The following is a 26,881-nucleotide window of genomic DNA, read 5'->3' on the forward strand; positions in this document are numbered from 1 at the left end:
TGTCACACAACACAATGCCACAGATGTCTCAAGTTTTGAGGAAGAACATGCAATTGGCATGCTGACTGCAGGAATGTTCACCAGAGCTGTTGCCTGAGAATTTAATGTTAATTTCTCTACCATAAGCTGCCTCCAATGTAATTTTAGAGAATTTGGCTGTATGTCTAACCGGCCTCACAACCGCAGATAATGTGTAACCACACCAACCCAGGACATTGACATACGGCTTCTTCACCTGCGGGATTGTCTGTGACCACTCACCCAGACAGCTGATGAAAATGGGTTTGCACAACCAAGTCATTTCTGCACAAGCTCATCTGTGTGCTCGTCGTACTCACCAGGGTCTGACCTGACTGCAATTTGGCGGTGTAACCGACTTCACTGGGCAAATGCTCACCTTCGATGGCCACTATCACGCTGGAGAAGTGTGCTCTTTACAGGTGAATCCTGGTTTCAACTGTACTGGGCAGATGACAGGTTTTGTGTGGGTGAGCAGTGTGAATAGAGTGCCCCAATGCTGGCAGTGGTATGGGCAGACATAAGCTGTGGACAACAAACACAATTTATCAATGGAAATGTGAATGCACAGATATACCGTGACGAGATCCTGAGGCCCATTGTCATGCCATTCATCCACCACCATCACCTCATGTTTCAGCATAATAATGCATGTAGCAAGGATCTTTTGTACACAAGTCCTGGAAGCTGAAAATGTCCCAGTTCTTCCATGGCCTGCATATTCACTAGACATGTCACCTATTGAGCATGTTTGGGAGGCTTTGGAATGACATGTATTACAGTGTGTTCCAGTTCCTGCCAATATCCAGCAACATCACAGATCCATTGAAGAGGAGTGGGACAACATTCCACAGGACACACTCAACAGCCAGATCAACTCTATGCGAAGGAGATACACAGCATGTCACACAGCATGAGGCAAATGGTGGTCACACCAAATACTGACTGGTTTTCTGATCCACTCCCCTTTAAAAAGAAAGATATCCGTGACCAACAGATGCATATCTGTATTCCCAGTCATGTGACATCCATAGATTAAGTAGTACAGCATCCATAGTACAGCACTTTGAGATATCAGCTGATGTACAAAGGGCTATATAAATACATTTGATTTAATGAATTTATTTCAATTGACTGATTTCATTATAAGAACTGTGTACAGGTTTAGTTTTTTCCATTTATGTTTTGAGGTTGGAGTTTTAGCACGTTGACATGTCGGACACACTGATTGGTGTCACTTCGTTAGTCAGTATGTGTCACACCTGTGCTGGCTTGTCCATCTCATTAGTTGGAAGGTGTTTCACCTGTGCTGGCCAAGGTGATATTTAAGACTGGCTGGCCCAGTGCGATGTGTGGGGGGGTTAAGACATTCAGTTGGTGCACCCTAGTTTGAGGTCTAGACCAACAATCATTTAGCTGAGCTTCCCTGGTTTTGGTCTTCTTCCTGTCCATAGGTGTGTGGGGTTTTTCCTTTGTTTGCCAAATTTAGTGGGCACTCGTGTGTGTCTTTTAGGCTCCAGTTGTTGCTAGTGAACTTTCAGTGGACACCTATGAGTGTCTTTCAGAAACCCTCCTAAAATCACTTGTTTTGGTTGTTTAGTGACTCTTTGTTTGTTACCCCTTCTGTTTTGAGACATTATTTGGATTTCTTGCTGGGAAATGTAATAAATTGGGGACTCTTCTGGGATCTTGTTTCCTGTGAGTATGGTAGTGGCTCTAGTCACCTGCTCTGTTGTGCCTAGATATTTTAGTTCAAAATACACTTTTGTGGTACATTTTCTATCACTGACATTGTCTTGAGGGTTATAAGATAAGTGGAATAATTTTGAAAGTTTCATAAACACACAGGCTTGTGTGTGCATGTATTTAAGCTGTACCTTAAAAATACAGTAAAGTTGCACATTACTATTCAAAAGCAGTTGAAGGCGCTACATGGTCAATCCGATGTCTGCATTGGCTGTGCAGTATTTACGGTGATATGGACTCTGCAGAAGTCGGGACATTCATACTACTTGCGCCTCGCCGAGCAGCGCTTTTTTGGAGGAAGTGAGTTTGTGTTTATACTGGACCTGCCGCCCTCACCTACCATCAACCAATCATGTCAATGCGGAGCCCTCCACATTGTTAGCTACAAGATTTGAGAGGCAGACGGCGATGCGAACAGAGTTAAATTGCTCCCAGGGGGGCAGTTATTGGGTAACACCATCCACACGGCGCCTCCGATCACATTTACAAATCGAGCATTAGTTGGCTCTTAGTCTACTTTTTTGGGGGGGGGGGGACATCCTTCCAGACATTGGTTTTCTTACTGAGGAACGGAACAACTAACTCAGTGAAATCTTTGAAGTTGTTGCATATTGCGTTTATTTTTGTTCAGTGTAAAACGTTTTGTATTTGGGTATGTATGCCTCAAACATTTATCATACATTTCAGTTGAAAATATATATTGTATCAGATGTTTGTTTTGGGCATTTTAAATAAAAGGTATTACATAGGCATACAGCCAAATAATCAGAAAAATCATTGATTTCATTTACCGCATGTAGGCCCGCCAATCAAACAGCAGAGGACATTTAGTAAAGGGAGGCCAAGGGGCGGGAGTGCTGCCCGCCCGTGCGCGCATGGAAGTGCGCATCCCACAGGTGCGTTCGTGACGTCACAACCTTAGTTACTGTAGCGCGAGGGAGAAAGATTTATTCTCAGGAAGTGTTTTTTTATTGTCCACACAGGTGTACTAACACCTTTTGAAACGTTGGTTTAGACCTTTTGATCATTTAACTTCGACTTGATTTACCTGGCCATTTGGACGTTTTAGACGAATATAAACTAGTAGAGGTAAAGCATAGGAAATGGGTAAAAAAATGAAGGAAGAGAGCTTGGATTCCGTGGATTCGTTGGAATATGGTGAGTTAATTTCACATCGCTGGTTACGTTACCTGGCTGGCTCGTATTTGTCTAACCTCAGAGTAGTGTCACATTCTCGGTCTTCAATTAAACTATTTTTATTTACTTGTCCCCAGTCTAGCCTATTTGCGTTTTTCAGTGATGAAACCAGACAGTTCCTTATGAGTGGTGGAACCGATTAGGCCTAACTTTAACGTTACTACTTTACTAGAGGTGTCACATTTGGGTTTAAAGCCGATGACTGCATATTTGAATAGCCTAATAAGAATTTGTGACATTGTCAATTGCTTAGTATTCAAGATTTAGATACATATGTAGTTATAAGCAAAGTTGACATTAATTGTTTTCATGACGCAAAGATATTACTGTATTTTACAGAAATACTACATCAATAATTGATTTGGTTATTGCATCTTTCAAACTAAATATATTATTAATATATAAATGCAATCGGTGATATAAAATAAATATTCAGTAAGCATTAGTTTAACAATCTACATGTTTTTAGCTGAAACGGGGCTAATTGACTGACTATCCGTGACTGACATAAGAACCGCTGACTCACAACCACATTTCAAGATTGCTATTCATGTATTATACTATTCTAACGCTCAACAATAAGTTGAGACTCGTGAGTTCTCCACCATCTGTTTCCCGTCCCTGTTCAATGGCATGTCAATGCTTTCATGTAGGTTTTTGGATTTGATGGTGAAATATAGAGGAGGTAGTTTGATAAAAACAAACGTGAGGCATTCATTCTCTTTCAGTCTGCTGTGTGTTGTGGTGGGGGTCTTTTTGTTTTGCATAAGTCCATCTCTGGGTGTGTTTAAAGGCTCACTGCCTTAGTGTGACCTATTCCATGTCCATTTTACTCAAGGGTTGTGTCCAAAATTGCACCATATTCCCCATATAGTCCACTACTTTTGAACAGGGATCATGGGGCTCTCAGAAGTAGTGCACTATATCGGGAATAGGGTGCTATTTGGTCCTTAAACCCAGTTGTTTGCATGAGATTAATAGTCTATTGACATTCTGGCACTGCTATTCAAATAACCATTCCATGTAAATTCAGCTGCCTCTTGGACAGGTAAACGTGTCCAGTCTGTTCATCCTGTTTCCTAAGAAGGAAGTGGATTCACAGGGTTTCTCCCTACCACTTAGACTAGGTGACTTTTGTTCCTTTGAAATCTTATGAGGAATCAAAGATGTATTGCTATTGACAGATATTTCACCGTCTGCTTCTTTAATTATGTTAGATTTGTTTGCCAAAAGTTTCATTTGATTGAGAGGTCGAACTTTACGTGTTTTTTCATCCTGGTCAAAAGCCCTTGACGTCGGCGGTGTTTTGTGTTCTGAAGTCAATTTTACTATTTAGAAACAATTGTGGTGTGGTTAATACTGAAATGGCTACAATGATGGCCTGCTAAGCATTGGCCAGTTATTTGTGTGCAGTGAGCTAGGCATGCACTTCAGAACATTGGAAAACCACATTTGAAAGCCAATGATTAAACTAGACTGACACCAGACAAATCTTTCACCTCAGCTGCTTCTGCTAATATTGATACAAATTCTGTTACTATTAATTGATGCTGGTCCTGACCTGGCTTTTAATTTCAGATTCTGTTAGAATGGGTCACCTGCGCGCTCTGTTCTCTAGAGGCACCATGGGGTTGTTTTAGCAAGCTCCACAAAATAGTCGGATGAGTGAGGGAATGGGTGAATTAAATTGTATTTATCTGTTATTTTACCAGGTAAGTTGACTGGGAACACATTCTCATTTGTAGCAACGACCTGGGGAATAGTTACAGGAGAGAGGGGATGAATGAGCCAATTGTAAACTGGGGATTATTAGTTGACCGTGATGGTTTGAGGGCCAGATTGGGAATTTAGCCAGGACACTGGGGTTAACACCCCTACTCTTACGATAAGTGGCATGGGATCTTTAATGTCCCCAGAGAGTCAGGACACCCGTTTAACCTGACACCAGTTTAACGTCACATCCGAAAGACAGCACCCTACACAGGGCAGTGTGCCCTGGGGCATTGAGGTATTTTTTAGACCAGAGGAAAGAGTGCCTCCTACTGGCCCTCCAACACCACTTCCAGCAGCATCTGGTCTCCTATCCAGGAACTGACCAGGACCAACCCTGCTTAGCTTCAGAAGCAAGCCAGCAGTGGTATGCAGGGTGGTATGCTGCTGGCTATAAATACTGGGCTAACTAGTAGCTAAATCCTTTCTTTAAAAGCTCCCTTTCTGTGTAAGAAGAGGGTGGGGGGGTGTGTGTGTGTACCCATCGTCATACAGTCAAAAGTTTATCACTTAATTAGTTGACTGACGCTGGCCTTGACAACCCAATGCATGTTTCCTCATAGGCAGATTCGGTATAGGAGACACACACACACACTATGCAGCCTATCCAGGGGAGAATGGCTGGCCCTTCTCATTGCAGGGCCAGCCCCCCCATTTATATTGAATGGAAAAATGGCAGTCTTTGTCGTCAATCTTTGTGCAAATAAAACATTTTTTTGTGGAAAATCATGGTACCGATAATTGCTTCTAATACACCAGATGTATGTCCTTGAACCTATTTCTGTCTGTAATAAAGCTCTTTTGTGGGGAAAGCCTGGCCCACCCAAGGCTGCACCCCTGCACAGTCATGTGAAATCCATTGATTAGGGCCTTATTTATTTCAATTGACTGATTTCCTTATATGAACTGTAACTCGGTAAAGTCTTTGAAATTGTTGCATTTATATTTTTGTTAAGTGCATTCGGAAAGTATTCAGACCCCTTGATTTTTTTCCCCACATTTTGTTACAATACATCCTTATTCTAAAATTGATTTAAATAGTTTTTTTCCCCCTCACCAATCTACACACAATACCCCTTTAAAGACGTTTTTAAAACATTTTTGCAATTTTTGTTATGGAAATATAACAAAAATGGAAATATGACATTTACATAAGTATTCAGACCCTTTGAAGTACTTTTGACAGCAATTACATACTTGTCTTGGGTATGACGATACAAGCTTGGCACACCTGTATTTGAGTTTCTTCCATTCTTCTCTGCAGATCCTCAAGTTCTGTCAGGTTGGATGGGGAGTGTCACAGCTCAGCTATTTTCAGGTCTCTCCAGAGATGTTCGATATGGATCAAGTCCAGGCTCTGGCTGGGCCACTCAAGGACATTCAGAGAGTTGTCCCGAAGCATTTACATTACATTTAAGTCATTTAGCAGACGCTCTTATCCAGAGCGACTTACAAATTGGTGCATTCACCTTATGACATCCAGTGGAACAGCCACTTTACAATAGTGCATCTAAATATTTTAAGGGGGGGGAGGGGTGGGTGAGAAGGATTACTTTATCCTATCCTAGGTATTCCTTAAAGAGGTGGGGTTTCAGGTGTCTCCGGAAGGTGGTGATTGACTCCGCTGTCCTGGCGTCGTGAGGGAGTTTGTTCCACCATTGGGGAGCCAGAGTAGCGAACAGTTTTGACTGGGCTGAGCGGGAACTGTACTTCCTCAGTGGTAGGGAGGCGAGCAGGCCAGAGGTGGATGAACGCAGTGCCCTTATTTGGGTGTAGGGCCTGATCAGAGCCTGGAGGTACTGAGGTGCCGTTCCCCTCACAGCTCCGTAGGCAAGCACCATGGTCTTGTAGCGGATGCGAGCTTCAACTGGAAGCCAGTGGAGAGAGCGGAGGAGCGGGGTGACGTGAGAGAACTTGGGAAGGTTGAACACTAGACGGGCTGCGGCGTTCTGGATGAGTTGTAGGGGTTTAATGGCACAGGCAGGGAGCCCAGCCAACAGCGAGTTGCAGTAATCCAGACGGGAGATGACAAGTGCCTGGATTAGGACCTGCGCTGCTTCCTGTGTGAGGCAGGGTCGTACTCTGCGGATGTTGTAAAGCATGAACCTACAGGAACGGGCCACCGCCTTGATGTTAGTTGAGAACGACAGGGTGTTGTCCAGGATCACGCCAGGTTCTTAGCACTCTGGGAGGAGGACACAATGGAGTTGTCAACCGTGATGGCGAGATCATGGAACGGGCAGTCCTTCCCCGGGAGGAAGCCACTCGTGCATTGTCTTGGAAGTGTGCTTTGTGTTGTTGTCCTGTTGGAAGGTGAACCTTCACCCCAGTCTGAGGTCCTGAGTGCTCTGGATCAGGTTTTCATCAAGGATATCTCTGTACTTTGCGCTGTTTATCATTCCCTCAATCCTGACTAGTCTCCCATTCCCTGCTGCTGAAAAACATCCCCACAGCATGATGCTGCCACCACCATGCTTCACCATGGCCAGGTGATGAGCAGTGCCTGGTTTTCTCCAGATGTGATGCATGTCATTCAGGCCAAATAGTTCAATCTTGGTTTCATCAGACCAGAGAATCTTGTTTTCTCATGGTTTGAGAGCCCTTTAGGTGCCTTTTGGCAAACTCCAAGCGGGCTGTCATGCTTTTTACTGAGGAGTGGCATCTGTCTGGATGCTGCTGAAAAGGGAGAAACTTCCAGAAGGACAACCATCTCCACAGAGGAACTCTGGAGCTCTGTCAGTGTCCATTGGGTTCTTAGTTACTTCCCTGACCAAGGCAGTTACTTCCCTGACCAAGGCACTTCTCCCATGATTGCTCAGTTTGGCTGGGCGACCAGCTCTAGGAAGAGTCTTGGCCTTTCCAAACTTCTTCCACTTAATGATGGAGGCCACTGTGTTCTTGGGGACCTTCAATTCTGCAGACATTTGTTGGTACCCTTCCCCAGATCTGTGCCTCGACACAATCCTGTCTGATCTCTACGTACAATTCATTTGACCTCATGACTTGGTTTTTGCTCTGACATGCACTGTCAACTGTAGACCGGTGTGTGCCTTTCCAAATCATGTCCAATCAATTGAATTTACCACAGGTGGACTTCAAGTTGTAGAAACATCTCATCTCAATGGAACCAGGATGCACCTGAGCTCAATTTTGAGTCTCAAAGGAAAGGGTCTGAACTCTTATATAAATTAGGTAATTTATTTTAGGTTTTGTAAATTTGCAAACATTTCTAAAAACCTGTTTTCACTTTGTCATTATGGGGTATTGTGTGTAGATTGATGAGGAAAATGTTTTATTTAATCCATTTTAGAATAAGGCTTGTAACGTAACAAAATTTGGGAAAAGGGAAGGAGTCTGAATACTTTCCCGAATGCACTGTAGTTGCCAATGGTAGCCTGCAGTACCCCGGGTGGCCTTCAACTTGAGTTACTAAATGAGAAGGGGCAGCACTAAGTTAGCCTGCAATGCCACTTCCTGGAGTAGCTCAAACTGCATGTTATGTCTCCAAGAGACACCATCTTAACAGGGTTAATTTGGCTTCAATGCACTATGAATTAATGGTGTCATGATCGATGGCTTTGTCTGTTCATATATACAGTCATGGAGCATAACTCACTGTGTGCACAGTGATTAACATACCTTTTTAGGAGTGTATCACAACACCACATCACAACCCAAACAGTAATACCTCCACGTGTATACCTCTAATTGGACAAAAAATTGTTGATCCTTTTACGTCACCACTCTATCCAAGGAAAAGCCAAATTACTTGAACTTACATACAGAGAGATTCATTGTTTGGGCCAAAGTACTGAAGTAAAAAATGTCCTGACGTCTGAGGTTTTGTAGAATCCAAAATGCTTTATGCCATATTCTAGTGGAGCAGATGGTTAAAAACCAGGAAGAATAAATAGCACATCAGGAAAGGGTTACTGTCAGTCAGTTTCCAGGTAGTGATTTGCCCTAAAAAGACAGCTTTGTAATCTGATATTAATTTACAGCCGGCAATGAGGCAGAGGAACAGGTTTCTTTGTTTGGGATATCCACATTCCTTCTCCCTGACTTTCACTAAGGTTGTGTATTCTGTCAGTTGGAAGCCAACAGCGTGCCTCATTGTAAATCATTCATACAGTAGGCCTTGTAGTTAGTAGCTGCAAAACAAAGAGTATGATTGTCAACATCCTATACATTTATTGTGTACTCACTACAAAGCTTACATTTTCACTCATTTTCTTTCCACATGCAGTAGGCTATCTTCAGGAAGGTGTTACTGTTAGCAGTTGATGTTATTCTTCAATAACACAGACCCCAAAGCAAATGGGTTCATTCAAAGAGAACAAATCATGCTGGGAAGTAGATGGTCGATGTTCATTCTTCCCTGTCCTCAGTGTTTCTCTCCACAGAACAAAGTGACAGAATGTAATTTATAACCCCCAACCCTAGCCTGTGGTTGATCAATTATAGTTCCTTGCAGTAAAATTGGGCCAATGGCCAAATAACAAGTATCCTGTTTCAGGCTCAGTGTATTGACGATTTGGACCAATGAGAACTTGACACATGTAGCTATGAGTCCCGGACTGAAATTCCTACACAGATTCTAAACAGATGTTGAACTGAAAACAACTTTCTATTGATCGTTAATTTCCTACTGACCTTTTAGTACTCTGTGTATTCTGAAAATATTCTTACATAAAACAAGATAAGTAGGTATATAGGATGTAACGGTCTCGTCAGCTAAAAGAGAATCTACTAAAAGTCAATTCAGCAAGATTCATTTATTGGATATTTAGAGCTTCTTAAATTATACCTCTGAGTGAGACATTGGGTCCATGGACCTAATGAACAGGCCTACATTGTATATTTAAAATCACTAACTTGAAGTCATAGTGTTTTGCGTTCTTCCAATCAGTAATTGGTGTATAATGGCCAACGAGACCTGGCCTGTTATCTACCCCATAGCAACCTAATTGAAATGAACAAAGTAAACTTCATGCTCAACTGCATATTCCTCGGACAGGTGCAATGTTCAACGGGTGCTGTATCTTTCATTTGTCATTTTATGAAGCCATTTTATTCTGGGATTTAAATTTGGTTTATTGTGAGGAGATAAGGAAGTGCCCATGAGACCAATAACATCTCTTAGAAATGTTTAGCTTGCCAAACAGGATACAGACCAAACAAACGTAATTGCTTACTGTGGTAAGGGGAATGGAAGTGAGTAATAATAATAATATATGCCATTTAGCAGACGCTTTTATCCAAAGCGACTTACAGTCATGTGTGCATACATTCTACGTATGGGTGGTCCCGGGAATCGAACCCACTACCCTGGCGTTACAAGCGCCATGCTCTACCAACTGAGCTACAGAAGGACCATAATAATTTATAATTTATTTTTCAACAGGACAATGAGTAGGGCTGTGACGGTACCAGTATTGCAATATTTTTTCCATAGCAAAAATGAAAACACAAAGCAGACCAAACTCTGGTTAATTAAAAGGTGTTTGTATGTAAAATAGTGTGCTACAGCTTGGAAAAAAATAAATGTGACTGAATGACAACATAGATCTTTGTTACCAACATTAGGGCTGTTTTCCTGAAGAAGTTAAATCTGCTTTGTGTTTTGGTTCCTTGCCTTGATACTAACGAGTAACGTGATGCTGGTGTTTTCCCGGCCCTAGTTGTGAGTGACTATGAAATGCAGGGTTTCGGTGGAAAATGTCTGATGGAATATTTTTGGGGGATCTGAGCATCCCTTTAAAAATGCACTGCTCTGCTTTGAGCCTGCTTCCTCCATCTTTCAATTCAAACTCTAAAATCTCACCCATCACATACTGCCCCATCTCTTTCGTTTTAGGCTACCTTTCTTTTAAGGTTGCATAAATCATAAAATTTGTCATAAATACATTGACTTATGCAATGTAGAGATAAAAAGGGAGGGATGATGAGACACAGTACCAGTCAAAAGTTTGGACACACTCATTCCAGGGTTTTTCTTTATTTTTACTATTATTCTACATTGTAGAAGACATCAAAACTATGAAATAACACACATGGAATCATGTAGTAACTTGGAATGCATTTGAATTAACAGGTGTGCCTTCTTAAAAGTAATTTGTGGAATTTATTTTCTTAATGTATTTGATGGCAAGAACAGCTCAAATAGACAAAAATAAATGACAGTACTTTTAAGTCTGAGTCCAAATTTGAGAATTTTGGTTCCAACGGCTGTGTCTTTGTGAGACACAGAGTAGGTAAACGGAGGATCTCCGCATGTGTGGTTCCTACAGTGAAGCTTGGAGGGGTAGGGGGGGGGCTTTGCTGGTGACAGTCTGACTTATTTAGATTCAAGGCACACTTAACCAGCATGGCTACCACAGCATTCTGCCACCCCATCTGGTTTGGGCTTAGTGGGATTATAATTTATTTTTCAACAGGACAATGACCCAACACACCTCCATGCGGTGTAAGGGCTATTTGACCAAGAAGGAGAGTGATGGAGTGCTGCATCAGATGACCTGGCCTCCACAATCACCCAACCTCAACCCAATTGAGATGGTTTGGTATGAGTTGGACCACAGTGTGAAGGAAAAGCAGCCAACGAGTGCTCAGCATATTTTTTTTTTTTTTTTAACCTTTATTTAACCAGGCAGGTCAGTTAAGAACATATTCTTATTTTCAATGACGGCCTGGGAACAGTGGGTTAACTGCCTGTTCAGGGGCAGAACGACAGATTTGTACTTTGTCAGCCGGTTACTAGTCCAACACTCTAACCACTAGGCTACGGTGCCGCCTCAAGCTGGTGGAAAAGCATTCTAAATTAAGCTGGTTGAGAGAATGCCAAGAGTGTGCAAAGCTGTCCAGGCAAATGGTGGTTTACTTGAAGAATCTCAAATATAAAATATATTTTGATTTGTTTGAGACCTTTTTTGGTTACTACTTGATTCCATATGTGTTATTTCACAGTTTTGAAGTCTTCACTATTATTTGATAAAATAGTAATAATAAAGACAAACCCTAGAATGAGTAGGTGTGTGCAAACTTTTGACTGGAAGTGTATCTTTAATAGCTCTCTATTTTTCTCCATTTGACAACTCTTAAGAAATGTTATAGGAAGTGACACTAAGCAATGTAATTCCTGTAACCCAGTCATCATAACCCAGTCATCACCACCACAGTTCTCCAGTGTACTGTACAGATTGTACAACCTGTAAAGGAGTGTCAAGGTCTTATTCTTTTTGCTCTATTTCCTCCTTCTCAAGCTGAAGGCTGTCACTCATTAACTCAATGAGGTGCATACTAACAAAGGCTACTCTTGTTGCTTAGCAACAACCTCCCACCTCAATTAACCCTCAAACTCACAGGCACACAATTCTCTCCATAGAATCTCACACACAGTAAAGCTCTTTTGAATATCAATGCATAATGCCTTTACCGAGAGATGTTTTCCCCATGTATTCTATCTAATCTGACTACTATCAGCATTTTATTATTTTTGTGTTAATGTGCATAAATAGCTTGACATTTATTTTGAAGAATAGACCTTCAGAAAATAGTTCAATTCTGTTATTGAACCATTATCTCTCTGTTTTCTTTTCAGGGGAACCTGCTCAGTATGACCCCACCTTCAATGGACCCATTCGGAAAAGGTAGCCTCTTCCGCTAAGTATCTCTTACTTATTTTCTCTTGCTCTCTATATTGTATTTACCTCGCCACCATGGGCTTTTTTTTTGCCTTTACCTCCCTTATCTCACCTCATTTGCTCACATTGTATATAGACTTACTTTTCTACTGTATTATTAACTGTATGTTTGTTTTACTCCATGTGTAACTCTGTGTTGTTGTATGTGTCGAACTGCTTTGCTTTAACTTGGCCAGGTCGCAATTGTAAATGAGAACTGGTTCTCAACTTGCCTACCTGGTTAAATAAAGGTGAAATAAAAAAGCCTACAAGCCTAGCCCTAACTATCACTCTATCTCTGTATGCAAATTGTCCATTGTATGTCTAAAGTGCCTTTGCTAGGCATACTTTCTGTAAAACAATTCTACCCGGAGGCATGTATGACACAGCAATGCTCAAAATCACTTTGTGTGTTATTGTCTCTCTGTTCTACCCCAGAGGCTGCACTGATATCATCTGCTGTGTTCTCTTCATGGTTGTGATCCTTGGTTACATGGCAGTGGGAATTTTGGGTAAGATGTGCCTTCTACGCACCTCCCACTTCTCTGACCTTATCTCTCTCACTCACACAAACTTACTTATTCTGTATGATAATTATTATTTCTCTCGTGCCATTAGATGAAATCTGATTCCTGACGTTATCTCTCTCTGGCTGTCACCCTCTTTATGACTCTTACGTCCCTTTTGAAACTCTGGTGTCCTCACCATAACACCCTATGTAAATGTAGTATTAGCAGGCGGAAAGCACAGTCTGGCTAAACAAAACAACAGTGACATAATCACCTTGGTCCCTTCCTCAATTCCAACAGATTGTCAAAACACCACTCACAAGTGAGAACAGAACTCCATTATTGAGAGTGCACTGAAAACATAAGTTTGTCATTGAATCTATGATTTCCTGACTTTTCCCCTCTTCAAGGTCTCAACTCTCACCCTTTTCTAGTATTATAAGGTATCTCTAAGGCCTTGATATTTTCCTACTTTTTCTGTCTTTCGGACGAAAGACCGAAAGACACCTCTGACAACTCTGACTCCCACCCACAGTGGTTCCAAAGAGCAGTTCCGAAGCAGAAGCTCACCCTCATCCATGACCTGTCATCAAACACATTCCAGCAGCCACTCACTCTGCCTTATCTAGAGTCAATAGAGCTGCCTGATAAGAAAGGAGGTCATATGAATATATGGCCAATATCAATAGCTTAGTATGTGATTAATGTGATAGGATATTGTGCATTGACCGGATATACAGTCGTGGCCAAAAGTTGAGAATGACACAAATATTAATTTTCAGTCTGCTGCCTCAGTTTGTATGATGGCAATTTGCATATACTCCAGAATGTTATGAAGAGTGGTCAGATTAATTGCAAAGTCCCTCTTTGCCATGCAAATTAACTGAATCCTCAAAAAACATTTCCACTGCATTTCAGCCCTGCCACAAAAGGACCAGCTGACATAATGTCAGTGATTCTCTCGTTAACACAGGTGTGAGTGTAGACGAGGACAAGGCTGGAGATCACTCTGTCATGCTGATTGAGTTCGAATAACAGACTGGAAGCTTCAAAAGGCGGGTGGTGCTTGGAATCATTGTTCTTCCTCTGTCAACCATGGTTACCTGCAAGGAAACACGTGCTGTCATCATTGCTTTGCACAAAAAGGGCTTTACGGGCAAGGATATTGCTGCCAGTAAGATTGTACCTAAATCAACCATTTATCGGATCATCAAGAACTTCAATGAGAGCGGTTAAATTGTTGTCGAGAACACTTCAGGGTGACCAAGAAAGTCCAGCAAGTGCCAGGTTCGTCTCATAAAGTTGATTCAGCTGTGGGAACGGGGCACCACCAGTACAGAGCTTGCTCAGGAATGGCAGCAGGCAGGTGTGAGTGCATCTGCACGCACAGTGAGGTGAAGACTTTTGGAGGATGGCCTGGTGTCAAGAAGGGCAGCAAAGAAGCCACTTCTCTCCAGGATGAACATCAGAGACAGACTGATATTCTGCAAAAAGTACAGGGATTGGACTGCTGAGGACTGGGGTAAAGTCATTTTCTCTGAATCCCCTTTCCGATTGTTTGAGGCATCCGGAAAAAAGCTTGTCCAGAGAAGACAAAGTGAGCGCTACCATCAGTCCTGTGTCATGCCAACAGTAAAGCATCCTGAGACCATTCATGGGTGGGGTTGCTTCTCAGCCAAGGGAGTGGGCTCACTCACAATTTTTCTTAAGAACACAGCCATGAATAAAGAATGGTACCAACACATCCTCCGAGAGCAACTTCTCCCAACCATCCAGGAACAGTTTGGTGATGAACAATGCCTTTCCAAGCATGATGGAGCACCTTGCCATATGGAAAAAGTGATAACTAAGTGGCTCGGGGAACAAAACATCGATATTTTGGGTCCATGGTCAGGAAACTCCCCAGACCTTATTCCCATTGAGAACTTGTGGTCAATCCTCAAGAAGTGGGTGGACAAACAAGACCCCACAACTTCTAACAAACTCCAAGCATTGATTACACAAGAATGGGCTGCCATCAGTCAGGATGTGGCCCAGAAGTTAATTGATAGCATGCCAGGGTGGATTGCAGAGGTCTTGAAAATGAAGGGTCAACACTGCAAATATTGATTCTGCATCAACTTCATGTAATTGTCAATAAAAGCCTTTGACACTTGTGCTTGTGTTTATACTTCAGTATTCCATAGTAACATCTGACAAAAATATCTAAAGACACTGAAGCAGCAAACTTTGTGAAAATTAATATTTGTCATTCTTAACTTTTGGCCACGACTGTACAGTAGGCCCTTTATTGAAAAGGTTGTTGTTTTAGTATATAAACTTACCAAAACCAGGTAATTGATGTACATGAGCTTTGTATGTTCATTTGGTTTCCTTTTTGACAAATTTATTAGTAATTTGCTCATGTGTTCTTTGACTGTGGTAAATATATTGGTGTATTAGATATTGATGTGTTTTTATATTTCCACCAGCCTGGCTTTATGGTGATCCCCGGCACGTCCTCTACCCACGGAACTCTACTGGAATGTTCTGTGGCATCGGGCTCAATGTGTAAGGACCTCTCTGGTGTTTGATGTGTTTGAATTACAAGTCCTTTATGAACCATCAAGTATTATTTTGTTCAGAACACTTGATGCTATGTAAATGTGAATTTACTAATCATGCATTTTTGCCATGAATGCAACTGATAAAAGCGGAAAATGTGGCCAATCGAGTCAGACATTTCATCGTTACATAATAATTCAAGCTTTGCATGCCTCACTACATACTGAACTGTCATGTTATATATTTCGTTCAGAATGCATAGTTTGGTAACTTTTGCTTTCGCAGAGCTCAACCCAGCGTGTTCTACTTTGACATACTGAAATGTGCCACATCAATCAACGTCATGGCCGCTGTCCTTAATGGGTTACAGTGCCCCACCACACAAGTACAGTAACATCACACCTATATAATATCTTTGTTTCTCTAAAGGCTGATGTCAGGAGTAATAAGGAACTCTGTGCACATCTCCAATTTCCCATTGTGTTTGAGTGTGTGTTTATACTCTTGTTAATACCTGGGTCCAATTTGTATGTATATGTATTGTCTTCATCAAGCCGCTGGGAATCATACAAGTTGTCATCTATTTCATTTTCATTTGTGTGAGGTCTTTCTTTCATTGTCTCTACATCCCAAAATGACTTACTGACTTTATTGTCCCCATGGGGAAATTTTGTTGCAGTGTCATGTACACGTTTAAATACAAAACAAAATTGACAATACAACTTTCATAAGTTACATAGCAATAAAACATAAAAAACACAAAATATATTATGTGTATCTGCATATCTGAGACAGGCATCACGTTTATGGCACAAAGTAAAGACCTCTTCTTTCCTCACCCTGCAGGTGTGTGTGGAAAAGTGCCCAGATGTATTCTGGGCTCTGAATCCTTTGGCCTACTTCCCGAGTGCCAAGCCACAAGACTACTTCAACCAATCACTCTGCGTGCCATCCTTTGACCTAGCATCAACTGAACTGGTAAGTCCCACCCTATTCTTACGGAGGTTTGTAAATTCACTTCTTTAGATAGGCTTTCATTGATCATTGTTGTCATTGACTCCTCAAAGCCTTGGACTATCTTTTGGAAATAGATTTAACAGGAGGGGTTTCCTAGTTTTTTACTCTATGTAGCTAAAGATAGTATTTTATCCTTTTTTCCCCGCTTTGCCTCTCAGAATGTTAAAGAAATTGTGGATCAAGAGCTGTGCCCGTTCTTCTACACTCCTACAATCTCTGGTGAGTGTGCCTTTCTTTTTTCATATTTACTTTCATAATTACAGATCTAGATGCTTTTAAGTCATTAAATGTAAACATTTCTAATGATTTCCTCTGTCTAGTGCTGGGAAGATGCATACCTGATGTTACCGCTCTGAAAAATATTCCAATTGACTTTGTCAATACGCCAGGCTTGCCATCAAGCATCAATGATACAGTCAATGGCATCAGGAACGCCACAGGGTAGGGGGTGACACACACACACACACACACACACACACACACACACACACACACACACACACACACACACACACACACACACACACACACACACACACACACACACACACACACACACACACACACACACACACACACACACACACTGTAAATACCCATTAATAACCCATAATCTCTCTTTCTCACTGCCAGTGAAAGGTCCTTGATTGAGTGAGTGAGTTAAATTGATCTCACATCAATATAGTAGACTAGTTCCTTTGTGTAGACTTAGACCTGTGTTAGCATGTTTGTGAGTTAGTGTCTTGCCTTATGATAGTGGTAGCCCTTTGCCATACTGGTGTAGTCATCTGCACTGTCATTTAGCTCCAGTAGTAGCCTTGCACATGGCTAGAACGTTACTTTTAGCATGAGCTTTTAGTACAGAATCGATCCACATAGCCTTGGGTTGATTCTGAGGATAATATTAATGACTATGATTAACCATGATGTCCAGACCTGCGTGGTAATTTTAGAATGTCATTAACTAAGTATAAGACTTAAGATAAGTAGGCTATTAGACTTTTATGTTCATCCTTTGATACATAAAACACATGCACATGTGTAGTAGTGGGCACTTGATAGTATTTGATACAGAAACAACCCAAAGATCTGTCAGTTGGCTGTAGTTGTACAACCTCCAAAATTACCCCTCAATGTGCTGTAGTAATCAATACACTTACTGGTACTGAATACCAGCAGTCAAAGAAAGCTTTTAATGTTACCATCTCTTTGTATTGAGCTCTATAAATACCACCAATGTATTTTTATTTTACCTATATTTAACTAGGCAAGTCAGTTAAGAACAAATTCTTATTTACAATGACGGCCTAGGAACAGTGGCAGAACGACATAATTTTACCTTGTCAGCTCGGGGATTTGATCTAGTAACCTTTCGGTTACTGGCCCAACGCATGAATGTACTATTACAAAGAAACCTCTTTATATTTCTCTTTCTTTGTTCCTCTCATCTCCTCTACTTCTAAATCTTCTGTGCTTTTATTTTTATTTATCATGTAGTACTCTGCATCATGCTGTTTTGTGTCAGAGACATTGTCAGTAATTACTAGTGTTAACAGGTCTTTTCCCGGTTTGTGTTGTAGTGACATAGTAAACAGCTTCAATGCCAAGGAGATCGGAGTGAGAATCTTTGAGGACTTTGCGTCATCATGGCAGTGGATCATCGCGTGAGTCTCTCTCGGGCTCATTTTCAACTACTGCCAGTTACTTGTCAATTCACAATTTCCATTGTCCTGTACTGTTGTATTAGAATAGGATAAACCAGAAAATGTTGCATTGTTGTTCAGCTTCTCAGCTGATCTTTCAGTTTACACAAATTTAACTCATTAAATATAAGATATGCTCTACTAAGAATCTAACATTTATTAGAGATAGCATGCTTATTAGGACCGGAATGATACATATGACCTGAAATGTATCTTATTTTTCTTTCTACCTCCTTTTAACTTGACCCTCTCCGCTCTTCCAATCCTCTCTTACCCTGCTGTGTACCTCTCCTCTCCTCCCTCAGTGCTCTAGTCATAGCCATGGTTGTCAGTTTTCTGTTCCTCCTCCTGTTGCGGTTCATCGCCCCTGTTATGGTCTGGGTCCTTATATTTGGAGTTTTGGCAGTAGGTGCCTATGGTAAGTCATTGATGAAAATAATATGTCTACTAACATATTTGTAGTGTATCTCTAGTAGGTTTATATGTAGGTCACAGTGGGTTAAGAACATTGATTTTTCAGGATGGTTAAAGCATCTTATTTCTCTCTCTCTTGTTCTGTCTACCTGTCTGTCTGTAGGTATATATCACTGCTGGTGGGAATACGACAACTACAGAAAGTCAACCGTCTCCGTCACTGACATAGGCTTCACCACCGACTTCAAGGTCTACCTTCAGGTTAAGGAGACCTGGCTGGCCTTCTGTGAGTCTGATATTACACATACTCTTTTTATGTCTCTGTTTTTCTCTGTTTACAGACTGACAGACATGCCTTTCTGATGACAACTTTGTACCGTTGTGTTGACCTATCTGCTTTCTCTCTCAGTAATAATCCTATCTGTGGTAGAGGGTATTCTTCTCCTGACCTTGATCTTTCTACGGACCAGAATCCTCATCGCCATCGCTCTCATCCAGGAGTCCAGCAAGTGAGCCAAGTTAGGCCCATACTTACACACACACACACACACACATACCCATGTATTGTGACAAATATTCTACCAATATTGTGATACAACCTAACTTTTCAGCACACGTACTGTACATTTTTACAGGGCTGTCAGTCACATGATGTCTACACTGTTCTACCCTCTTGTCACCTTTGTTCTCCTGGTGGTGTGTGTGGCCTACTGGGGCATCACTGCTCTGTATCCTCTCACAGTCGTGTAAATATTTGATTTACACTGCCTATTATAATTTTATGACAAATAATCATAAGGTCTGTTTTGTATCTGTGTTCTACTGAGCACTGTCTACAAACTCCACGGTAACGTTAACACACTTAACAGAAGATGTTTAGGTATCTGGCCACTTCAGGCAATCCAGTGTACAAAGTGGTGACTCTCAACTCTACTCAGGGTAACTGTGGCCAAATCGGCGGCAATGTGACCTGTGACCCACAGGTAAGTGTCCCTGGCAAACGTTGACCCCCATAGCGATAGATGCAGAAAAGCCCAACTCAGATATCAGAAACACACACAGAATGTGTGTACTTGCTTCAGCCATCTGCGTAAAAGAAAAATGAATATCTGTTTGACCCCTTTCCATGTCTCCATTTATATTTCATCCCTTCCTCTTTCATCTCTCCCCCCTCCTGTCTTTCCCTCAGACATTCTACAACTCTACAGACTACTCGTGGTGCCCGTCGGCGCGCTGCATCTTCATCAAGTACAACAACGAGGGCCTGCTGCAGAGGAACCTGTTTAACCTGCAGATCTACAACGTGGTGGCCTTCTTGTGGTGCATCAACTTTGTCCTCGCCCTGGGCCAGTGCACCCTGGCTGGGGCCTTCGCCTCCTACTACTGGGCTTTCAGCAAGCCCTCGGACATCCCCACCTTCCCCTTGTCCCAGGCCTTCATCCGCACGCTACGGTAAGGGTGTTGACACGTTTCAGCAGTCGGGCTGTGGTGGTGCCTTTCCTTGCCTGAGTGTTCACAGACCATATACTTGTACAGTTATAATTTGAGCCAGAATCCAATTTGTATTTTGTTAGCTAATTCCCTTTCTCCCCATATGTCTATAACTGTGTTCAAATACTCAAACTAACTGTACTATTTGTTACGTGAATTGAGTATATAATATGCTTATTGGTTATAGTATGGATATAGTTAGTATGCCAAAAGTTCCCATAATGTCGTACTAAACTTGCCAAAATACGAAGTACACATTCAGTGGACACTATTTCCATGCTTTTAGGGCCCATAGTGCAATTTTTCAGAGAATGGGTGTGGTTCATAGCTTTTCAGAGTTGAAGAAAATGGCAGAAAAGATGCAGCCAAAGTCAGTCGAAAGCGGATACAAATTCATTGCTTTAACTAATTAAGACAAATGTTAAGATGTTGAGCAATGTAATAAAGTAATGACTTTTCAAATAAGTTACGCTACACGTTTTGTTGGCCGACAACTTGTTAACTACTCTCTCCTTACGAACCGCATAGCATTACAGCAGTATGTACCGGTATGTAAGCTAGTTACCTAACGTTAGTTGCCTACTAATACATTGAACTTGCCAAGAAGTATATTAACTACCCCATGTTTATTGACTTGATTATTCACATCATTCTTAGGTAAGTCATTGTGCGTTTCAATGGACATTGTTAATTCTGGCTATCTACTCTGATTTCGGAGCACTCCCGCTCAGAATAACTGGTGAATTTACGAATACTCAACACCCATTGACTATAGCGGATGTCAGTAAACTTTGGAGAAAAAAAAAGTGTAGATCATTTAATTGTTGCCAGCAGCACAGTTACAGTCACCAACTCTCTGGATAACATGAAAACAGCCTAACCAGCTCTGCTAGGGTGAGTAAAATGGTCAGAGTGAGGTGTTCTCTCATTTGTGTCTGGAAGTAGCTATCCAACGTTAGCCAGTTCGCTTGAGTGCTTGACTGACCTACTCCTTGGCCAAAGTGTCCAGTTTGTGCTCTGAACACTCCGAGAGCGAAACACTCTGAATTTAAGGACCGACAATCTGACAACGCTCTGGATTTATGAGCGCACTACAGATTGAATTTAAGAACACACCCGAAATTGTAAAATGTTTAGCTAGTCATTTGTTATGCTAGCAAGATGTTGCATAGCAAAGCATCAACTTCCGGTAGACAGGCGAAGCTCTAGTACGCGCAACTGAAATTATACTATTCGTTTACAGTCTACTAAAATGAATTAATAGTATATACTATTGTTAGAATGGGTATTCGAACACAGCTGATGTTGCTTCTCTTAGATACCATGTTGGCTCCCTGGCGTTTGGTGCTTTGATCCTCACCCTCATCCAGGTAGTTCGAATCATCCTGGAGTACCTGGACCACAAGACCAGAGGTAAGGCTGGATTTTCCCTTGGAAACCTGTTATTGTTCTCCGATTTAACCTCTTCGAGTCGATATCTGCGCACATACGGAAATCGAATTGGCCTAATATGGAAATAGTCAATTATGCCAAGCTCTCACATAATGCATGTTGTAATGTAAGGGTAATTGAGCTCCCCAGCTTGTAGTCGTAAAACCTGGAAAGTAGTTACCTCTGGTTCGTTCGTTCAGCCATCCATTTGGGGAAAGAATAGGGTTTTTGAATAAATGCTGAAAAATGTCTGAGGTTAACATAGGCTTAGGAGATCTTATACTTTTTGTTCTATGAGATAATGGCAGTCAACATTACCTTTTGAATTAAGAAGCCTTTGTGTTGTTTTTCATTTCATAAATCGTATGATATATCCTACGTATGTGTTGACCACATACTTTATTATATTTTTTTCCTTTTATCCAAAAACCTTACAAAAACACCATTCATTTTTCACATAGGCTTTTTGAAAAAACAATGGCGGCGTTCGTGCCTACAAAAAGACGCCATTACAATTTCTCTCTGTCTCATTCTCTCTAGCGGCTCAAAACCCCTGTGCTCGGTTCCTTATGTGCTGTCTGAAGTGTTGCTTCTGGTGTCTGGAGAAGTTCATAAAGTTCCTCAATAGAAACGCCTACATCATGGTCAGTCTCTACTACATCCTCACATGTACCTGTTAACTACAACTACGTGTCTGTCAATCTTTCCCTCAGTTCCCCCAGTGTAGAGTATTTCTGTTAGGCTATGTATCTAAGACACAGTCCTCTTTTTCCCAAAGATTGCCGTATATGGAAAAAACTTCTGTGTCTCCGCGAAAAACGCTTTCATGCTTCTAATGAGGAACATTGTCAGGTGTGTGTTCTAGTATTGGTTGGTATGCCTGTGGGAATGTGTAGAATTGTCCCCCCCCCCTCTTACATAAGAACATTTGCATGGATTTGATTGACTGCTGTGAAACCATAGCTGAATGCCGGGTATGTGTTTCCCTGACGTGCTGACTGTGCCCCTCTCCTCAGGGTGGTGGTGTTAGATAAAGTGACGGACCTGCTGCTCTTCTTTGGGAAGCTGCTAGTGGTGGGAGGAGTAGGTAAGATGACAAACGCCAACATAATTATTATGCCATTTTATCATTGGTCATATTTCTGAATAGGAGCTCCTTTTGTGCATTTTACAGGCCAGAAGTGTGATTAGATAACCTTTCTAAATTAATCAAATCTTTAACCAATCCTCCTCTTCTCTTCTCAGGTGTCCTGGCTTTCTTTTTCTTCTCTGGCAGAATAAGACTACCAGGCAGCAATTTCCGTACAGAAATGCTCAACTACTACTGGATGCCCATTATTGTAAGTGACAGTCATACGGTGCATTGGAAAAGTATTCAGATCCCTTCAAAAAAAAAATACTTTACAGCCTTATTCTAAAATAGGTTCAATTAAAATAGTTCCTCATCAAGCTACACATAATACCACATAATGACAAAGTGAAAACAGGTTTTTTATTTATTTTTGCAAATTTAGAAATAAATAAATAAATAATGCCTTATTTACATAAGTATTCAGACCCTTTGCTATGAGACTCAAAATTAAGCTCAGGTGCATCCTGTTTGCATTGAGCATCCTTGATCTTTCTACAACTTGATTAGAGTCTACCTGTGGTAAAAATCAATTGATTGGACATGATTTGGAAAGGCGCACATACCTGTTTATATAATGTCCCACAGTTGGCAGTGCATTTCAGAGCAAAAACCAAGCCATGAGGTTGAAGGAATTGTCTGTAGAGCTCTGAGACGGGATTGTGTCGAGACACAGATCTGGAGAAGGGTACCAACAAATGTCTGCAGCATTGAAGGTTCCCAAGAACACAATGGCCTCCTCCATTCTTAAATAGAAGAAGTTTGAAACCACCAAGACTCTTCCTAGAGCTGGCTGCCCAGCCCAACTGAGCAATTGGGGGAGGAGGGCCATGGTCAGTGAGATGACCAAAAACCCGATGATCACTCTGACAGAGTTTGAGTTCCTCTGTGTAGATGGTTGTCCTTCTGGAAAGTTCTCCATCTCTCTACCAATCAGGCCTTTATGGTAGAGTGGCCAGACGCAAGACACTCCTCAGTAAAAGGCACATGACATCCCGCTTGGAGTTTACCAAAGGGCACCTAAAGGACTCTAACCATAAGAAACAAGATTCTCTGGGATGTGTTTTTTGTCCAATATTTTTATATCTAATGTATTTTTATGTTTTAATCCCACCCCCGTCCCCGCCGGAAGTCTTTTGGTAGGCCGTCATTGTAAATCAGAATTTGTTCTTAACTGACTTGCCTAGTTACATAAAGATAAAATTATGAAAATAAATAAATAAATAAAGGGAACACTAAAATAACACATCCTAGATCTGAATGAATGAAATATTCTTATGAAATACTTTTTTCTTTACATAGTTGAATGTGCTGACAACAAAATCACACACAAATTATCAATGGAAATCAAATTTATCAACCCATGGAGGTCTGAGTCACACTCAAAATTAAAGTGGAAAACCACACTACAGGCTGTTCCAACTTTGATGTAATGTCCTTAAAACAAGTAAAAATGAGGCTCAGTAGTGTGTGTGGCCTCCACGTGCCTGTATGACCTCCCTACAACACCTGGGCATGCTCCTGATGAGGTGGCGGATGGTCTCCTGAGGGATCTCCTCCCAGACCTGGACTAAAGCATCCGCCAACTCCTGGACAGTCTGTGGTGCAATGTGGCGTTGGTGGATGGAGCGAGACATGATGTCCCAGATGTGCTCAATTGGATTCAGGTCTGGGGAACGGGCGGGCCAGTCCATAGCATCAATGCCTTCCTCTAGCAGGAACTGCTGACACACTCCAGCCACATGGTCTAGCATTGGCTTGCATTAGGAGGAACCCAGGGCCAACCGAACCAGCATATGGTCTCACAAGGGGTCTGAGGATCTCATCTTGGTACCTAATGGCAGTCAGGCTACCTCTGGCGAGCACATGGAGTGCTGTGCGTCCCCCAAAGAAATACAACCCCACACCATGACTGACCCACCGCCAAACCGGTCATGCTGGAGGATGTTGCAGGCAGCAGAACGTTCTCCAATGCGTCTCCAGACTCTGTGACGTCTGTCACATGTGCTCAGTGTGAACCTGCTTTCATCTGTGAAGAGCACAGGGCGCCAGTGGCGAATTTGCCAATCTTGGTGTTCTCTGGCAAATGCCAAACACCCTGCACGGTGTTGGGCTGTAAGCACAACCCCCACCTGTGGACGTCGGGCCCTCATACCACCCCCATGGAGTCTGTTTCTGACCGTTTGAGCAGACACATGCACATTTGTGGCCTGCTGGAGGTCATTTTGCAGGGCTCTGGCAGTGCTCCTCCTGCTCCTCCTTGCACAAAGGCGGAGGTAGCGGTCCTGCTGCTGGGTTGTTGCCCTCCTACGACCTCCAGATGTACTGGCCTGTCTCCTGGAGGCGCCTCCATGCTCTGGACACTACGCTGACAGACACAGCAAACCTTCTTGCCACAGCTCGCATTGATGTACCATCCTGGATGAGTTGCACTACCTGAGCCACTTGTGTGGATTGTAGACTCCGTCTCATGCTACCACTAGAGTGAAAGCACCGCCAGCATTCAAAAGTGACCAAAACATCAGCCAGGAAGCATAGGAACTGACAAGTGGTCTGTGGTCACCACCTGCAGAACCACTCCTTTATTGGGGGTGTCTTGCTAATTGCATATAATTTCCACCTGTTGTCTATTCCATTTGCACAACCGCATGAGAAATGTATTGTCAATCAGTTTTGCTTCAGTTTGATTTCACAGAAGTGTGATTGACTTGGAGTTACATTGTGTTGTTTAAGTGTTCCGTTTATTTTTTTGAGCAGTGAATTTGGCCCCCTATGCCAAGTGTCACGTCTTGAGGAAATCAGGCTCCGCTCATCACCTGGCCAATACCATCCCTATGGTGAAGCATGGTGGTGGCAGCATCATGCTTTGGGGATGTTTTTCAGCAGCAGGGACTGTGAGACTAGTCAGTATCAAGGGAAAGATGAACGGAGCAAAGTACAGAGAGCTCCTTGATGAAAACCTGCTTCAGAGCGCTCAGGACCTCCAGATCGGGGTGAAGGTTCACCTTCCAATAGGACAACGACCCTAAGCACACAGCCAAGACAACGCAGGAGCGGCTTCGGGACAAGTCTCTGAATGTCCTTGAGTGGCCCAGTTTTTTTTAAATGTTTTTTATAAATGTACAAACATTTCTAAAAAACATTTTTTTGCTTTGTCATTAAGGGTTATTGTGTGTAGATATATTTTTTAAAATCCATTTTAGAATAAGGCTGTAATGTAAAAAAATATATATTAAAAAAGTCAGAATGCACTGTATTTACAGCTATTCTATAGTGGAAGTGAAAGAAGCAGTTAACAATCAATTAAATGTGTGTTAGAGAAAGTAATTGACAGTGGTGTGTATGTCTTCGTGGTAACAGGTGGTTGTGGTGGGAGCGTACCTCATTGCTCATGGATTCTTCAGTGTGTACAACATGTGTGTGGACACACTCTTCCTCTGCTTCTGTGAGTAGAGCACCTCCAGCAACACACATCACTGTATTCATATACTGAGCAGTCACGCATTACATTGCTAAATTTCTTGCTTCTTTGCACAAAAAAATCTTTCAACATACCTGTCTATTGATTTTCTTCGCTTCCTTCTTGCTCCCTTTCTCATAGTGGAAGACTTGGAGCGACATGACGGAACGATACAGAAGCCATACTACATGTCCAAGAACCTGATGAAAATCCTCAATAAAAAGAACAAGGGACCTAAAAAGGGCAAAGGAAAGGATTGATGAAATATAGCCTTGAGATTAATCACTGTATAGCACAGTCACTTTCAACAACATAGAAATACCCAAAAACATCACATCCTAGAAATATAATTACATTTTTTTAGTTTTATATTTCAGCCTTATCACAAACTTGATAACTTTTTTTGCACTTTCAATTTGAGATGACATGTGACCACTCGTGTGATAGAGATTTTCTTACGTTCCAGCTATTTCTCCCAACAATTTGAAGTGACCAAAGCTAGAGCCGTTTATTCGTCTCTGGCCAAAACCAAATGTTTATTCTCTTGCAGTGCTTATTTGTTTTCAGAAAAGAGATCATTTTCTCAAGTCAACAAATGATTTATCAGAACAAAAACTTTTGAGACAGATCATCACAATAACAGTTTTAAATACTTTTTTATGCTCCTTTTTAAGTGAAACTAAGTTTTATGATTTTAATTTTTTTGTTTTTATATCATGTAGATATTTATTAATCATTTTGACAATTTATTAAAGACTTTTACAACTGTA

General features: G+C 41.7%; 1 protein-coding gene across 1 annotated transcript; it reads left to right on the forward strand.

Annotated features, from left to right (window-relative positions):
* The first annotated feature begins 2,655 nt into the window (after positions 1-2,655).
* On the forward strand, positions 2,656-26,881 carry LOC124043645 (choline transporter-like protein 4). Its single transcript, XM_046362443.1, has 22 exons — positions 2,656-2,922; positions 12,332-12,380; positions 12,852-12,925; positions 15,394-15,472; positions 15,752-15,851; positions 16,313-16,444; positions 16,642-16,702; positions 16,804-16,924; positions 18,064-18,147; positions 18,492-18,604; positions 18,764-18,886; positions 19,010-19,109; positions 19,236-19,328; positions 19,481-19,583; positions 19,790-20,052; positions 21,410-21,504; positions 22,063-22,166; positions 22,301-22,374; positions 22,539-22,609; positions 22,768-22,862; positions 26,012-26,096; positions 26,253-26,881. The coding sequence occupies exons 1-22, from the start codon at positions 2,868-2,870 to the stop codon at positions 26,369-26,371; spliced, it is 2,193 nt and encodes a 730-aa protein (XP_046218399.1). The 5' UTR covers positions 2,656-2,867; the 3' UTR covers positions 26,372-26,881.

Source organism: Oncorhynchus gorbuscha, linkage group LG09 (assembly GCF_021184085.1).
Source record: "Oncorhynchus gorbuscha isolate QuinsamMale2020 ecotype Even-year linkage group LG09, OgorEven_v1.0, whole genome shotgun sequence".
Classification (NCBI taxonomy): Eukaryota; Metazoa; Chordata; class Actinopteri; order Salmoniformes; family Salmonidae; genus Oncorhynchus; species Oncorhynchus gorbuscha.